The sequence below is a fragment of the Palaemon carinicauda genome, chromosome 20 (genome assembly GCF_036898095.1).
Source record: "Palaemon carinicauda isolate YSFRI2023 chromosome 20, ASM3689809v2, whole genome shotgun sequence".
NCBI classification, from domain to species: domain Eukaryota; kingdom Metazoa; phylum Arthropoda; class Malacostraca; order Decapoda; family Palaemonidae; genus Palaemon; species Palaemon carinicauda.
In genome coordinates this window covers 13,733,090-13,750,906 of record NC_090744.1, presented here as the reverse complement: position 1 = coordinate 13,750,906, position 17,817 = coordinate 13,733,090, and the positions used below count along the sequence as shown (strand labels likewise).

General features: G+C 35.4%; 1 protein-coding gene and 1 long non-coding RNA gene across 3 annotated transcripts in view; one reads left to right on the top strand and one right to left on the bottom strand.

Annotated features, from left to right (window-relative positions):
- Positions 1 to 17,817, top strand: part of LOC137659451 (uncharacterized) — a 63,071-nt gene that overhangs the window by 33,707 nt on the left and 11,547 nt on the right. The window lies entirely within an intron of this gene.
- Positions 1,878 to 6,920, bottom strand: LOC137614468 (trichohyalin-like). Its single transcript, XM_068344274.1, has one exon. The coding sequence runs from the start codon at positions 6,918 to 6,920 to the stop codon at positions 1,878 to 1,880; it is 5,043 nt and encodes a 1,680-aa protein (XP_068200375.1).

Sequence of the window (17,817 nt, the reverse complement as noted above, 5' to 3'; positions counted from 1 at the left end):
CTAGAACAACTGTGGCTTTTTCCTTCTGCTGAGTCCATCTTGTAGAATATTCCCTTTAGATATGGAAGACCAGAATCAACTTGGCTTCGACTGTCTCTCTCAATGTGTTTCAATCTAGATGGTTACCATACCCTAGTTCGGGCACTTCTCTTCCATTATTCTAGTACAAGGAATCTTCTACTAGGGACACAACTTATTAGAAGAAATCAGCCTTGTTTTTCCTGCATTTGTTCACTTGACAAAGAAACAGTACAATTGAATCTTTATCAAGGAACAATGCATACTAGAAAAACTGTGGCTTTTTCCTTCTGCTGAGTCCATCTTGTAGAATATTCCCTTTAGATATGGAAGACCAGAATCAACTTGGCTTCGAATGTGTCTCTCAATGTCTCAATCTAGATAGTTACCATACCCTAGTTCGGGCACTTCTCTTCCATTATTCTAGTACAAGGAATCTTCTACTAGGGACACAACTTACTAAAGGAAATCAGCCTTGTTTTTTCTGCATTTGTTCACCTGAGAAAGAAACAGTACAAGTGAATCTTTATCAAGGAACAATGCATACTAGAACAACTGTGGCTTTTTCCCTCTGCTGAGTCCATCTTGTAGAATATTCCCTTTAGATATGGAAGACCAGAATCAACTTGGCTTCGAATGTGTCTCTCAATGTCTCAATCTAGATAGTTACCATACCCTAGTTCGGGCACTTCTCTTCCATTATTCTAGTACAAGGAATCTTCTACTAGGGACACAACTTATTAAAAGAAATCAGCCTTGTTTTTTCTGCATTTGTTCACCTGAGAAAGAAACAGTACAAGTGAATCTTTATCAAGGAACAATGCATACTAGAACAACTGTGGGTTTTTCCTTCTGCTGAGTCCATCTTGTAGAATATTCCCTTTAGATATGGAAGACCAGAATCAACTTGGCTTCGAATGTGTCTCTCAATGTCTCAATCTAGATAGTTACCATACCCTAGTTCGGGCACTTCTCTTCCATTATTCTAGTACAAGGAATCTTCTACTAGGGACACAACTTATTAGAAGAAATCAGCCTTGTTTTTTCTGCATTTGTTCACCTGACAAAGAAACAGTACAGGTGAATCTTTATCAAGGAACAATGCATATTAGAACAAGAGTGGCTTCTTCCCTCTGCTTAATCCATCTTGTTGATTATTCCCTTTAGATATGGAAGGATAGAATCAACTTGGCTTCAACTGTCTCTCCTGCAATCTCTCTCAATCTAGATGGCTGCCATACCCTAGTTCGGACACTTCTCTTCCACTATTCCAGTACAAAGGAATCTTCTCCAAGGGACACAACATAAGAAAAGAAGTTAGACTTGTTTTTTCTGCATTCAATCACCTGACAAAGAAACAGTACAGGTGAATCTTTGTCAAGGAAGAATGCATACTAGATCAAGTGTAGCTTCTTTCCTCTGCTGAGTCCATCTTGTTGATTTTTCCTAAGTATCCAGAATAGATTACTGCTGCCGCTCAATCTCAGGCTGCTTCACCCACTGCTGCTGTTCCTTCTGTTAATGGTGCTGCTTCTTTTTCAGCGGCTCCTGCTTTTTTTGTTATTTTATTTTTAGCTTCTTTCTTCTTTCCTCCTTTTTTCCTTCTTTCTTCTTTCCTCCTTTTTTCCTTCTTCCTTCTTTCCTCCTTTTTTTCCTTTTTTTCCTTCGTTTTCCCCCTTCCTTCCTTATGTTTTAATTTTGTAGCCTTTTTATTCTTTGGATTTTTTTTATTTTATAGATTTTCATTTTTGGGGGACCGTATTTTCCAAATCCCCCCTTTTTTATATTTTTTTTTTTTTTTTCTATTTATAGATTTTTTTGATTTTTTTCTAGTGTTTTTAGTTTCATATATGAGATGCTCACTCAAAATTACTTCCCATGCCTGTGTGAAGACTCACTAAACTTTCAAGGAGTCTTATTCTCTCGTCTTTGTCCATATTTTCATTTTGTAATTGCTCTATCCTTCTTCTCATTTCCTTGATTTCAATCTCTCTATCGTTGAGATCTCCTAGTTGGATTTCTAAGAGTTTCCTATCGGTGCAATCTCTTAGGTGGATTTCTATGAGTTTCCTATACTCGTCAACCATCTTTTGCAGCATTTTTTCGTCTTCTTCCTCCACTTTTCTGTTCTCTCTTTCGACCTCCAGTTCACGTTCACGAAGAATCTTCTCTTTTTCTTCCATCTGAATTCGATTCATCTCCACTATTTCTTCAGCCATTTTATTTATTTGCTCTTTACTGTGCTTTCTTTCTTCCTCCAGTTGACGAAGAATATTCTCTTTTTCTTCCAGTTCACGAAGAATCTTCTCTTTTTCTTCCATCTGAACTCGATTTTGTTCCTTCAAATTATTCATCTTTATTTCTTCAGCCATTTTATTTATTTGCTCTTTACTGTGCTCTCTTTCTTCCTCCAGTTGACGAAGAATCTTCTCTTTTTCTTCCAGTTCACGAAGAATCTTCTCTTTTTCTTCCATCTGAACTCGATTTTGTTCCTTCAAACTATTCATCTCCACTATTTCTTCAGCCATTTTATTTATTTGCTCTTTACTGTGCTCTCTTTCTTCCTCCAGTTGACGAAGAATCTTCTCTTTTTCTTCCAGTTCTCGAAGAATCTTCTCTTTTTCTTCCAGTTCACGAAGAATCTTCTCTTTTTCTTTCATCTGAAGTCGATTTTGTTCCTTTAAACTATTCATCTCCACTCTTTCTTCAGCCATTTTACTTATTTGCTCTTTACTGCGCTCTCTTTCTTCCTCCAGTTCAAGAAGAATCTCCTCTTTTTCTTCCAGTTCACGAAGAATCTTCTCATTTTCTTCCATCTGAATTCGATTTTGTTCCTTCAAATTATTCATCTCCACTATTTCTTCAGCCATTTTATTTATTTGCTCTTTACTGTGCTCTCTTTCTTCCTCCAGTTCAAGAAGAATCTCCGCTTTTTCTTCCTCCAGTTTACGAAGAATCTTCTCTTTTTCTTCCAAATGAACTTCATTTTCTTTCTTCAAACGAGTGATCTCTACTATTTTTTCAGCCATTTTATTTATTTGCTCTTTACTGCGCTCTCTTTCTTCCTCCAGTTGACGAAGAATCTTCTCTTTTTCTTCCAGTTCACGAAGAATCTTCTCTTTTTCTTCCAGTTCACGAAGAATCTTCTCTTTTTCTTCCAAATGAACTTCATTTTCCTTCTTCAAACGACTAATCTCCACTTTTTCTTCGGACCTAAGATCTCCTTTGCTTCTCCGTTGTAATTTCCATCTTTGAATATCCTCCGTATAGTGGCTGAAGTCCCTCTGAAGATTTTGAGCTATCGATAGGAGCTTTTCTTGTCCTTCTTCATCAGCTGGAACTTCGTTGCTAAAGTTTTTGTAGCTTGTTGGGTGTACTAGCAGCTCCTCTTCTATCTTCAGACGGAATGTTTCCATTTGGGCATTTATCATATCCTGCATTCTTTCTCCCACCCGGTTAATCTCATAAGTAAGTTTGGCGTCCATTTTATTATAAAATGCTTCCATTGCTGCATACTCTTTCTTCTCTTCCAAGAATTCTATTTCCTTTGGTTCATTGGGCCCAGTAGGCTGGTCTTGTTTACTCTTGGGCCGTTCATTCGGACACCAGCACTGCTGGAATTTGAGTACTGCCTTCTGGAGGGCAGATCCCTTGGCCCTTTTAAGGAGGACCTGATGACCTGCTAAATGGGCTCTAAGTGGCATATTCTTTTGCTCGATCGGGATTTCTCTCAAACGAGTTTGGATGCCATTCAATAGGTCCTGAACTATGTTACTCCTAAAGTCAAGATGGTTATGTTTCTCTGTGCCAAGGAAATGCACCCTTTCTGTTCCAGACGAGTTTGTGTCGTAGTGTTCTTCTTTCGTCTCTTCGGGAACATACACTACACTTTCCACTTCAAACGTATCCTCCAAGTTTTGGTCAGTTGGTTTCCGATGGTCCTCCGTTTCCTCTAATAGTATAGACTCCAATTTAAGTAGGTCCTCATCTATGTTTTCTATTTTTGTGTTAGGGTCATGTTGCTTGTCGAGTTTACTTGTCAGACATTCATTGCTTCCTCGTATTGTTTCGACCATATGCTCTTTACTGCGCTCTCTTTCTTCCTCCAGTTCAAGAAGAATCTCCTCTTTTTCTTCCAGTTCACGAAGAATCTTCTCATTTTCTTCCATCTGAATTCGATTTTGTTCCTTTAAACTATTCATCTCCACTCTTTCTTCAGCCATTTTACTTATTTGCTCTTTACTGCGCTCTCTTTCTTCCTCCAGTTCAAGAAGAATCTCCTCTTTTTCTTCCAGTTCACGAAGAATCTTCTCATTTTCTTCCATCTGAATTCGATTTTGTTCCTTTAAACTATTCATCTCCACTCTTTCTTCAGCCATTTTACTTATTTGCTCTTTACTGCGCTCTCTTTCTTCCTCCAGTTGACGAAGAATCTTCTCATTTTCTTCTATCTGAATTCGATTTTGTTCCTTTAAACTATTCATCTCCACTCTTTCTTCAGCCATTTTACTTATTTGCTCTTTACTGCGCTCTCTTTCTTCCTCCAGTTCAAGAAGAATCTCCTCTTTTTCTTCCAGTTCACGAAGAATCTTCTCATTTTCTTCCATCTGAATTCGATTTTGTTCCTTTAAACTATTCATCTCCACTCTTTCTTCAGCCATTTTACTTATTTGCTCTTTACTGCGCTCTCTTTCTTCCTCCAGTTCAAGAAGAATCTCCTCTTTTTCTTCCAGTTCACGAAGAATCTTCTCATTTTCTTCCATCTGAATTCGATTTTGTTCCTTTAAACTATTCATCTCCACTCTTTCTTCAGCCATTTTACTTATTTGCTCTTTACTGCGCTCTCTTTCTTCCTCCAGTTGACGAAGAATCTTCTCTTTTTCTTCCAGTTCTCGAAGAATCTTCTCTTTTTCTTCCAGTTCACGAAGAATCTTCTCTTTTTCTTTCATCTGAAGTCGATTTTGTTCCTTTAAACTATTCATCTCCACTCTTTCTTCAGCCATTTTACTTATTTGCTCTTTACTGCGCTCTCTTTCTTCCTCCAGTTCAAGAAGAATCTCCTCTTTTTCTTCCAGTTCACGAAGAATCTTCTCATTTTCTTCCATCTGAATTCGATTTTGTTCCTTCAAATTATTCATCTCCACTATTTCTTCAGCCATTTTATTTATTTGCTCTTTACTGTGCTCTCTTTCTTCCTCCAGTTCAAGAAGAATCTCCGCTTTTTCTTCCTCCAGTTTACGAAGAATCTTCTCTTTTTCTTCCAAATGAACTTCATTTTCTTTCTTCAAACGAGTGATCTCTACTATTTTTTCAGCCATTTTATTTATTTGCTCTTTACTGCGCTCTCTTTCTTCCTCCAGTTGACGAAGAATCTTCTCATTTTCTTCCTCCAGTTTACGAAGAATCTTCTCTTTTTCTTCCAAATGAACTTCATTTTCTTTCTTCAAACGAGTGATCTCTACTATTTTTTCAGCCATTTTATTTATTTGCTCTTTACTGTGCTCTCTTTCTTCCTCCAGTTCAAGAAGAATCTCCGCTTTTCCTTCCTCCAGTTTACGAAGAATCTTCTCTTTTTCTTCCAAATGAACTTCATTTTCTTTCTTCAAACGAGTGATCTCTACTATTTTTCCAGCCATTTTATTTATTTGCTCTTTACTGCGCTCTCTTTCTTCCTCCAGTTGACGAAGAATCTTCTCATTTTCTTTCTCCAAACGATACATATTTATTTCTTCAGACGCAAGATCTCCATTACATTCCTCCTGCATCCGCCATCTTTGAACATCTTCCTGATGGCGGGTGAAGTCCCTCTGAAGATTTTGAAGTACCGATAGGATTTTTTCATGTCCTCGCGTGTCAGGTGGGACTTCGTTGCATTTGTTGAAGTTTGTTAGGTGTAGTGGATCAAAACTGGCATCCAGCGTATCCCGAATCCTTTCCTCTAGCTTTTTAGTCTTGCTTTCAAATCCAATATCTATTTTATCATAAAGCTCTTCTAATGCCATTTCTAATTTCGACTTTTCCACCTCCTTGCTCCAGGAATCTCTTTCAGGACACACTTCTTCGGGACATTCTTCTTCAGGCTGGTCATATTTTCTCACATCTTTTTCTGATTCTTGCTTTTTCAGGATCACGTCTTTTAAAACGCCTATTTCCATTGGTTCATTGAGCCCAACAGGCTGGTCTTGATTACGACACATGCACTGCTGAAATTCGAGCACTGCCTTCTGGAGGGCAGATCCCCGAGCCCTTTTGAGGCGGTCCTGATGACCTGCTAAATGTGCTCTTAATGCCAGATTCTTCCCGTGTATTGGTATATCTTTTAAATCCTTTTGGATAGCAGTTAATAGGCTCTGAACTATGTCACTCCTATGGTTAGGATAGGCTAGGTTCACTGTAGACATGAATTGCAAGTATTCTGTTTGATCCAAGCTTGCGTTGTTATGTTCTTCCTGCTCTTCGGGAACACACGCTACGCTTTTGACTTCCAAGTTATAGTTCGGATCAACATTAACAATATCTTCAAGAGTGTACAAGTTTTGGTCGGTTACTTTCTGATCACTTACCTTCTCATCGCACATCCCATCCATTCCCTGAAGAGATAATTCAATTTCCATGAGAATATTTTCCATTTTGTTTAGGGAATGTAAGATTCTTCGACTAGATGTTAAGTCCTCTTTTAGGTTTCCTTGCAATTTCAATTCCTCTATTGCGAATGGATTATCTTCCTGCTCAGTATCCCTTCTACCTAATACCTTAATAGTTTCTACAACTTTAAATTGTTCAATCCGTTTATCCTCGAAGAGAGAGAGATTCCTCTCTGTTATAAAATATATCACTGTTCTGAACAGTGCAAATAGCTTATTTCCAGAACCACAGACAATAAAACTTCTTGTATTAGCCATTATGTTGTTTGCTCTGAAACACTGCTTGAGATAGCTATGATTTAAAAAAAAAAAAAAAAAACAACCCACTCTAGGGGAATCGGGAGCTCCGAGAATGCTCTCCATTTGGGATCTGACATCCTCAAAGTCTTCAAAGCTGCCGTCAACGATTCCTGAAAACCTGCAGCCAAGGAAGGAATACTTCCCTGACGTAAGAATGAGAGAGTTCTACCAAAGATTTCCGAAGACCTAGACTCAAGAAGAGTTTCCGAAAGAAGTCTTCAAAGCTTTCCTCAACGATTCCTGAAAACCTGCAGCCGAGGAAAGATACTTCCCTGACGTAAGAATGAAAGAGTTCTACCAAAGATTTTCTTAGACCTAGACTCAAGAAGAGTTTCCGATGAAGCCTTCAAAGTCTTCAAAGCTTTCCTCAACGATTCCTGAAAACCTGCAGCCAAGGAAGGAATACTTCCCTGACATAGAGAATGAAAGATTTCTACCAAAAAAGTAGTAGTCTTCAACGCTTCCGTCAACGATTCCTGAAAACCTGCAGCCGAGGAAGGAATACTTCCCTGACATAGAGAATGAAAGAATTCTACCAAAAAGAAGAAGTCTTCAGCGCTTCCGTCAACGATTCCTGAAAACCTGCAGCCAAGGAAGGAATACTTCCATCACATAGAGAATGAAAGAATTCTACCAAAAAAGAAGAAGTCTTCAACGCTTCCGTAAACGATTCCTGAAAACCTGCAGGCCAGGAATATATAGGAGATGAGGATGAAATATAAGAAAATTATCGATTAAAATCATTTATTGTGACAAATTAATCGATAAACACTTGTAAGAATTAAATTTTTTATCGAGTTTTCTCGGAGATTTGAAAAGATCACTAACTGACAAATTGCTTTCCTTCCAATTCCTTCTTCCATTGGCGTTAATCTGCTCCAGGGTGTTGATGCTCTCTCTCTCTCTCTCTCTCTCTCTCTCTCTCTCTCTCTCTCTCTCTCTCTCTCTCTCTCTCTCTGCAGGAGGTTTTGACGTAATCTTTCTAACAAATGAAATAAGCAGAAAAAGTAATATATGTAGGTAATAATAATAATAATAATAATAATAATAATAATAATAATAATAATAATAATAATAATAATAATAATAATATAATAATGATAATAATAATAACGATTCTCATCACTGATTTTATATATATATATATATATATATATATATATATATATATATATATATATATATATATATATATATATATATATACTGTATATGTATATATATATATATATACTGTATATGTATATATATATATATATACTGTATATATATATATATATATATATATATATATATATATGTATATGTATATATATATATACTATATATATATATATATATATATATATATATATATATATATATATATATATATATACATATATATATATATATATATATACTATATATATATATATATATATATACTATATATATATATATATATAATATATATATATATATATATATATATACTATATATATATATATATATATATATATATATATATATATATATATATATATATATATATATATATATATTTATATTATTATATATATATTATTATATTATTATTATTATTATTATTATTATTATTATTATTATTATTAATGCAACCTTATGTAATTTTATAATTCATTAAGAATATAATCGACATTAAAAGACCTAGCCAGAGAGAGAGAGAGAGAGAGAGAGAGAGAGAGAGAGAGAGAGACTTTCCCATAAATCACAGGAACTTTCGTATATATCTGGAAGACCTAGGCCTACATGGCTGAGAACTCTGAAGCGCGAAGGAAGAGGAGATGAATGGAGAAATTTTGATTTCTACTAGTTTCCCGAAAGTGCCTGTGAATTGTGGGGAAGTCTCTCTCTCTCTCTCTCTCTCTCTCTCTCTCTCTCTCTCTCTCTCTCTCTCTCTCTCATATATATATATATATATATATATATATATATATATATATATATATATATATATATATATATATAATAAATATCTCATTATAGTTTTTTTTTAAATATCACTTATCACTATTGGAATGCATAGCAATAAGAATAGGAAAAGCACAATGAAATATATTAATTTAAGAAAAAAGAAGATAATTTTGGTGTTTTTCAAGGAAGTCTCTCTCTCTCTCTCTCTCTCTCTCTCTCTCTCTCTCTCTCTCTCTCTCATATATATATATATATATATATATATATATATATAGTGTGTGTGTATGTATACTTTAGCTTCAAAATAACAAGAGAAAGAGAAACAAGATTGAATAGTGTGCCCGAGTATATATCTGTATGATTTGTAAGATTTAAGGAAGATAATATTAGCTAAAATTATTTAAAACTAAAAAAAAAAATAAGAAAAAAAAAAAAAAAAAAAAAAAAAAACAATGGAGAGAACTATAGAAACGAAGTGTGTAGGGGAGGTTCTTGATTGGCTGAAGCAAATCTTGGACTTTGTCGACCGATTTTAGGGAATTTGTCCCCAAATGGGGAAGTTTTAGCTGTTAGAAGCACACAATTGGGATATTTGCATTTTGTTAAGTATTACTTGTGTATGAACCTCAATACGATTGCAATTGCAAAAATATATCTTTCAGAGCACATATTATTACTAACTCTGGTTGGAAAAGCAAGAGGCTATAAGCCCAAGGGCTCCAACAGGGGAAAATTGTCCACCGAAGAAAGTAAATAAGAAAACACCAAAAAAAAAAAACGCTCTTTTTTGAGCTCTAGAAGAAGATTCAGTCTGCCATAGACACGGTCAGAAAAGGACTTGTTTTTTTTTTAACTAGTGCTAGGAAAAAAAAAAATAAGTGAAAGGGTAAGAAGTCACTTAATGGGTTTATTTATTTATTTTCTGATGGATGTTTAATCAATTTAAATGTTAGATATTTGAAATAAGCAGTCATTTCCTTTAGAAGGTCTTAAATTGCGAAGGAAATTTTATATTGGTATTTGTAAAATTGGTTTTTAGCTCCTGTAAAGGTCCTAATTTGTGAATGGTTATTGTGTGAGACTTTCCAAGTGGCTGTTATGAACTGTGTTGTGTGTGTATTCACACACAATGCCTCAGTAACCACACCCATCACCTAAAATTCACAAATCCCTTATACACTTCCACAAATCAAAAGAATAAACACAATTTATACAAGTTTTTCCTACTATTTTCCTATTTCCTTTCCTCACAGGGCTATTTTTTCCCTGTTGGAGCCCTTGTGCTTATAGCATCTTGCTTTTCCAGCTAGGGTTGTAACTTAGCTAGTAGTATTAATAATAATAATAATGATAATAATAATAATTTGCTTGGCAAATGTTGCCTTTCTCGTCGCATTTATTTTGTATTAAACCACTATCAGTTTTTTTTTTTTTTTCCCCTTCATATTCCACCGTTGGACAGAAATAATAATGACCTTGTTAGTTATGCCTTGAACACTTCCCAAAATTGCGTGTTGGGTTGGAGAGATTTCCTGGCATTTCGACCAGTTGGACAAAAAACTGGTTTGGTCCTTACGTTGTCAGTGAGGGAATGAATAGGTTTTTAATAATATTATGAAGACTTATTTAGTGATAAAGTCTTCACTCATTATAAAGGTAAGCCTGAAAGTTTATTTCATTTTGTTTTGATTTATTCTCAATTATTAAATGTTTATAAGTAATTTTTCTTTGAGAGCGTTAATGATACCTTTATGCTTTGTAGACTAATCAACTTGGGGCCAAAGGTGTGACTATAACTCTTTACAGTTATAACCTATTCAACCAGTTGTAGTTTTCCAAGGTTATGTATGAAAAAACAGTGTTTTCGTTAAGGGTATACACCGCGTGTAACGTATATTTGTACTTTTCCAAGGTTATGTATGAAAAAACAGTGTTTTCGTTAAGGGTATACACAACGTGAAATGTATATTTAAAAGTTGTTTAGGTTTTTTAATCATGCCTTGTGCTTCTTAACCTAGCAACTGACATTAGTGCTTATCAAAGGTCTTACAAAATATATGAATGTAGGCGACCTTATCTTCGCTTGACCTACAGGGATAATGATGGTCATGATTTATTATTATTATTATTATTATTGGGGTAATATTTAGAAGAAGAGCTTTGGGGGACCTCCTTGTGTCTGTACGAGAAATTGTATTCCAAATACAAAATCTGAGAGAGAGAGAGAGAGAGAGAGAGAGAGAGAGCAAGGAAGGACACAAAAATGCACAGATGAAAGGAGAGAGAGAGAGAGAGAGAGAGAGAGAGAGAGAGCAAGGAAGGACACAAAAACGCACGGATGAAAGGAGAGAGAGAGAGAGAGAGAGAGAGAGAGAGAGAGAGAGAGAGAGAGTGTGTGAGTTAACAAGGATTTTGGATGTCTCAAAGACTTAGTCTATCCAAGGAGACTCCATTTGCTCTTTGGTAGAGCGATTTAGTTTAAGCATAGAGAGAGAGAGAGAGAGAGAGAGAGAGAGAGAGAGATTGAGAGATTCTTTTGCATATACCTGAATTAAGACAGGACAAATTTGAGAGAGAGAGAGAGAGAGAGAGAGAGAGAGAGAGCGAGAGAGAGAGAATTCCTTTTGCATCTAAAGGAATTAAGGACAAATGAGAGAGAGAGATAGAGAGAGAGAGAGAGAGAGAGAGAGAGAGAGAGAATTCCTTTTGCATCTAAAGGAATTAAGAAGGACAAATGAGAGAGAGAGAGAGAGAGAGAGAGAGAGAGAGAGAGAAGAGAGAGACAGAGAGAGAGAGAGAGAGAGAGAGAGAGACAGAGAGAGAGAGAGAGAGAGAGAGAGAGAGAGAGAGAGAGAGAGAGAGAGGGAGGGAGGGAGGGAGGGGGGTGCTTGTAATCACAGAACAGTCTGCACTATCAGAAATCTACTTCTATATTATCATGACCACGAAGGAGATGGAATCCTAGACTTCCTATTTGAGTAACCATACTCGCCTTCTTATATTTTTAATTGTTTTAAACTTTGAATTTTTCATTCACTATCTGTACTGAAACAATGTTTTATTTCTACATATGAAACTTTGCAAACTCACATATTGTCTCTCCTGTCTGAAACCGTTTGTACACTGGACACGAAATGAGAAGAACATCATTATTCTTTGTGTTCCAAGTTTTAATTTTAATTAGCTTATTAGCCCAATGTTAGCCTGCCTATAGAATTATATTAAAAGGATTAAGATTTTTCTGTTTATGCTGTATATCCTGGTGTTAGTGCCAGGAAGGCCATTTGGCACCGAGGTGCAACCAGGGATGAATAGGAAAAAGACTTTTTTTAAGAGAACTAGCAAGATGAACTAAGATATCTGGTTGTCATATACAGTCTTAGGTATTTAGAGTATCATACATCGTATTTTGTGTTAATTGTCAAATCCAAATATGGAAGCACTTAGAAAACATTAAAGTCTTTAGTTTCTTCTTAAAAACCTTAATATATTCAGTCTTTCGAATGTCTTGTGGGAGCTCATTGTATAGTCATTGGGCTGCATATTTGAAAGCTATAGAACCTACAATAGACGTATATATTGGTTCCAGTAATTTGAAACAATCTGTAATTATTCTCGTGTCGACAGGAATCTTTGGCTGCTCGATATTTTGGACGTCCTGTTCTGATAACTTGGTGGGTTTTCTTACATATCTTGAAATGTATTCTAGTTTTAATTAACAGCCGCTGTTATTTAGCAGTATGGAGTAATCCTCTGTTTATTATGTTGCTCTCTGGATATATTGTAATAGATTCAGTTTCAGTATTCAATCCTGAAAAATAACTCTGGACTTATAATTGTCTCAGTGTGCCTTACTTCTGTAGAGTCGTGATTATGACGTCACAGTGTCGTGATTATGACGTCACAGTGACGTAATTAATAAGTGTTATGACGTCACTATGACGCATCACTTCACTGAGAATGATGAGTGGACTTGTCCAGTGGAGGTCAATACAAAATGGACAATTGGTCAGCGGTTGTCCAAAGTTATTTCTGTATAGTTTTGGAAAAGAGACAGAAGTGACGACCCCTTGGTATTTCTCATTAGCTAAACTTGGTGTAAAAGTTAAGTTTATTTTATTTTGAATTGAAGTGTTTGAATAATGAATTATTCTTTATAATCCAGGATTCGCCTTTGGTCTTATTCAATGGAGATAAACTGGGAACAACACTGATGTTATAATCAGTGTCTTTTGATTCAATGTGATTTGAAAATCGACTCGGTGTCGAATTTTATTTTAAGTTAATATTTTGACTTCAGATGTCACTGCAATTGGTTTGATCATCTGGTGGTACTTTTACTTTTTACTTTTTACTTTTTACTTTTTACTTTTTACTTTTTACTTTTAGGGTTTTATTTCTCGTCCTCCATCAGACACTAAGAGTCTGTTCAAGCGGGCCTTGGTGTGTGAAAATAATTTCTTTCCACTTTATATTTTGCTCTGCATCATTACCAGTTATTTCTCTATCATTTGTATTCAGGCTTAATAGTTTTCAGGTCACTATTATAACACTTTATAAAAAAATAAGTCTTCAGGTTTTTCTTGAAAGCTGCCACAATTTTACTATTCTTGACATCAAGTGGAAGGTCGTTGAAGAGTCTCGGTGCAGCATAACTGAACGTTCTTCCTCCTATTGCATGATTCACACATTTCGAACAGTCTATGTGGGTCGTCAGCATGTCTAACTGGTAGTTTGAGGGTAGGGGACCTGTTGTTATATCCTTCGTACTTAAGACATGAGCTGACAAGGGGACGCGAGACCCTTCCGTGCATAGGTCATATCTTCCTTTGCTATACATCCATCGTAACTTTTAAGAAGTTCATATTTGGTTTAGAGATGCTTGGATAGATTAGAAATTTGCATAATGTATTTCGTAATTGAACGTATCTAAAAGATTTGCAGAGTACTTCTCGAGTTGATTTGACATGTGCTATTTCTCTCTCTCTCTCTCTCTCTCTCTCTCTCTCTCTCTCTCTCTCTCTCTCTCTCTCGTACATGGTTAGTTGGTTAGTGTCACTCAATTAGAGTAATCAATGAACAGCTAATGACATTTTTAATAATTGTCATTTATCAAGAATAGAGGAACTTACGGTAGTTGGTGTATCTATACAAATAAAAAAAAACCCGTTGGCTGAACCAAGAATCAGCCAAGCGTTTCAAAAAGTGCAAGAATCTCTTTGGTCCGTTGCTCTTTGCACCAGACTACCTTAAGTTGAGACCAAGTTGTGGAATGATCTTCCTAATCGGGTAGTTGAATCAGAAAACTTTCAAAAGGTTCAAACTTGCAGCAAATGTTTTCATATCGAACAGGCTGGCATAAGTCTTTTTATAGTTTCAATATGAATTATCTTTTATTGTTGTTAATGTTTTTAAAATGTTTTATTTCAATTATTCATTACTTCTTATATAATTTATTTCCTTATTTCTTTTCTTCACTGGGCTATTTTCCCCTGTTGGACCCCTTGGGCTTATATCCTCTTGCTTTTCTAAGTAGGGCTGTAGCTTAGCAAATAATAATAATAATAATAATAATAATAATAATAATAATAATAATAATGTGGAAGGGGTTAATAGATTAATTATTAAATGACCCAAACAGTTAAGGAAAGGATACTTTACTTAGTTATTTACTTCCTTGCTTGCTTACTTAATTTCTTTCTTACTTGCTTATTTGCTAGCTTATTTACTTATTTGCTTGTTTGCTTACTTAATTACTTACACGAAGGGCCGCTTTCCTGATCCTATCACGCGGGGGAATCCTGTGCCCTACAGGACTTACAAATTAGTTTATCGTCTATAGTGCAGCGCCATGTTTCATCCCGTAGGCCTTGCTTGTTAAAATTGGTTTATTTAGCTTCGTTTGGTTACAATTAGGCATAAGATATCAGAAAAATGGTGGGGTTCAAATTTCTCACCCCCTGGAACCCCCCATTCTTGGCTCCTTGTTGTGACCAGTCCCTTAATTTTAAAATCCACAAAGCTTCGCTATATTTGTTAATTGATTGATTTCGATTTTTCTGGCATCCTGACATCTGAGGCCATTGACGCCGATATCGTTTATTGTAAATAGAAAAAATACTCAATTAAAAACATAGGAGCAAAGATGTCATTTTAAAATTTAAATATTTTTCAGAAGAGCAGCTTCTGAAATAAAACTAAAAATGTTGTTATTCGTTGAGGGATTTTTTTCACAAAATCAGAGTCGTTTAAAGAGTTTCTGATCATGCTGAACTCGTTTTCTAATCTGAAAATGCGATCACCTGCCCCTATCATTATCGTCTGTTAAAACTACCCAATTTTGCTAATGTACAGTAAAATATAAATGCCCTGTCCTCTATGGTCCCCCTCTGTCACCCCCAATATCTATAGATTCCAGAATTTCAGGCTTAGAAGAGTTTGGTTGTTAGGGGGGAGGACCCCGGGCGGGGGACGTACCACATGTTGGACCCGTAAGGTGTGTGATGGCAGGGGAAGCACAAAAAAAAATTGTATGAACGTAAATTAAATATAATATCATACGCTCCTAATTCTATAATTACTATATGACTTAACTTACCACTATACTTTATCTTTGTTATATGCTATACCATTCTCGCAAACAATTTGTTGACATAAATGTCGATATTTAGTTTCACAACGTATTTTGTCCAGACTGAAAAAATATCTCTTAAACACAAGCTAGGAGTCTCTCTCTCTCTCTCTCTCTCTCTCTCTCTCTCTCTCTCTCTCTCTCTCTCTCTCTCTCTCTCTCTGAGTTTTCAGAGCTGTAATTCAGTATCGATTCATCTGTATCGTAATATTTTCAGTAACGATTCCATATTATAATTACGTTGTACAGACCCATTTGTTGTGTTCGATGAAACATTCTAACAGAGAAGTTATTGGCTAGAATAATGAAGTTTTGTAGGCTATTGTCTGTAAATTGTGTCCAAGCTGTAAAACCAGACTTGTACACAATTCACGAGTCCTATAACAATTCATTTTCTTAAGTTAGAGTATCAAGTATTTCAGGGAGCACTTGTGTTTTGCGGGGGTAGTCAATCATCAGAGAGCAATTAGAAATAATCCTAGTGTTTACGTTATGTCCTCCCCTAGTATACATTACGTTAAGTTGTAAAGTTAAATTAGGTATATTTATGGCTCTTTTGGTCTCATTGGGTTTTTTTTCTAAAGATAAGGTTTACAATGAGGTAAGAAATGGCTACCTCAAATGATTTCTACTGCATTTTGTAGATTCTATAAAGACAAGTCGCCTAATGCCTGATAATATTTGCATGACAATCTTTAAGCCTTCTGTGTCATATCACGTAAAGGAGTGATATTACCGTCACCAAACCGTAAAAAATAATAACAAAGTAGGGTAAAATTACAATAGCCTGTATTTTACTGAAATACGGCCAAGAAAAGTATATTTCTACGGAGAATTTTAGGTTAAAATTACGGGTTTTTTTTAAGTGTACATATTAATAGCATGACACAAATCGGGCGAAAGCTCAGCTGATTAGGATGTCTGCATTCACTTACTCAAAATGCATTATTGTTTCAATTGCTACCGTGGTATGGAATCTCGGTGGCTACAGCAGGAAATTTCTAAGTGTAATATCTTATAGACACATGCAAAGTTGATATAACTTTGCTTGAAGAGATTGTGAATCTGTTTAGGGTTGAATTAAGCAACATATTAAACTAATTTTTTATCATTATTATTGCTAGCCAAGCTACAACCCTAGTTGGAAAAGCAAGATGCTATAAGCCCAAGGGCTCCAACAGGGAAAAATAGCGCGGTGAGGAAAGGAAACGAGGAAATAAATAAACGATATATGAAGTAATTAAAAATTAAAACTAAGTATTTAAAAAGACATTAAGAACATTAAAACAGATAATTCATATATAACTATAAAAAGACTTATGTCAGCCTGTTCAACATAAAAACATTTATCAATTAAATTAAAGGTAACCAAAATCAATACAGGTATTTAAATAGGTTTATGGCTACCAGGGTATTGTCTGAAAATTTATAAATATATGACTAAATAATTTCAAATACTGAATAATTGACCCTTACGTTTTAGGGGTGATGTATTTGGTAGAAAAGGTTACGTACATAGACATAAAGCTTGGAAAATCGTGAGACAGAATACTAGAGGAGTTAGGAGAGAAGTGAAGCAGAAAAGAAGAGAAAGTAAGTGGAGAACAGTTGAAAATCGAATAAAACATCGAGGAAAGTAAAAGAAAATGTATATAATTGTGGGTTAAGGTATAGCAGATGTCTCAGTCACGCGTTGAGCGATTTCCCATACCTCTGTCTTTCCTGACTCTCTTCAGTCTCCTTTCTTCCACCCTGCTGTCCGACCTCTCTTAATACACTATGTGGTAGAACGTATGTATATTCCCTTGGCAGTGCATGACCCCTATCCCCTGGAGCTAATGATCTCAATTGATAAATGCAGTCTTTAGAGGGGTAGGATAACAAGTCTAGCCGTATTCATTTGCTGAGCTGAGAAAGATCTCTTAATTTCCTGTTTGATTCAGGGATCCCACCAAGTGTTCCTATGATATTTTTCTTATTGTTGACAATTCTTCTTCACTTTGGAGGTTACTGCACTCTAATTGTCCAGTGGCTGCTTTCCTCTTGGTAAGGGTAGAAGAGAGACTTTAGCTGTGGTAAGCAGCTCTTCTAGGAGGAGGACACTCCAAAATCAAACCATTGTTCTCTAGTCTTGGGTAGTGCCACAGCCTCTGTACCATGGTCTTCCACTGTCTTTGGTTAGAGTTCTCTTGCTTGAGGGTACACTATCTTATTTCTATTCCTCTTATTTTGTTAAGTTTTTCATGGTTTATGTAGAAGATATTTATTTTAATGTTACTGATATTTAT

Excerpts from the sequence above, each read along its gene's own strand:
- LOC137614468 (XM_068344274.1), bottom strand. The coding sequence starts at position 6,920 with ATGGCTAATACAAGAAGTTTTATTGTCTGTGGTTCTGGAAATAAGCTA.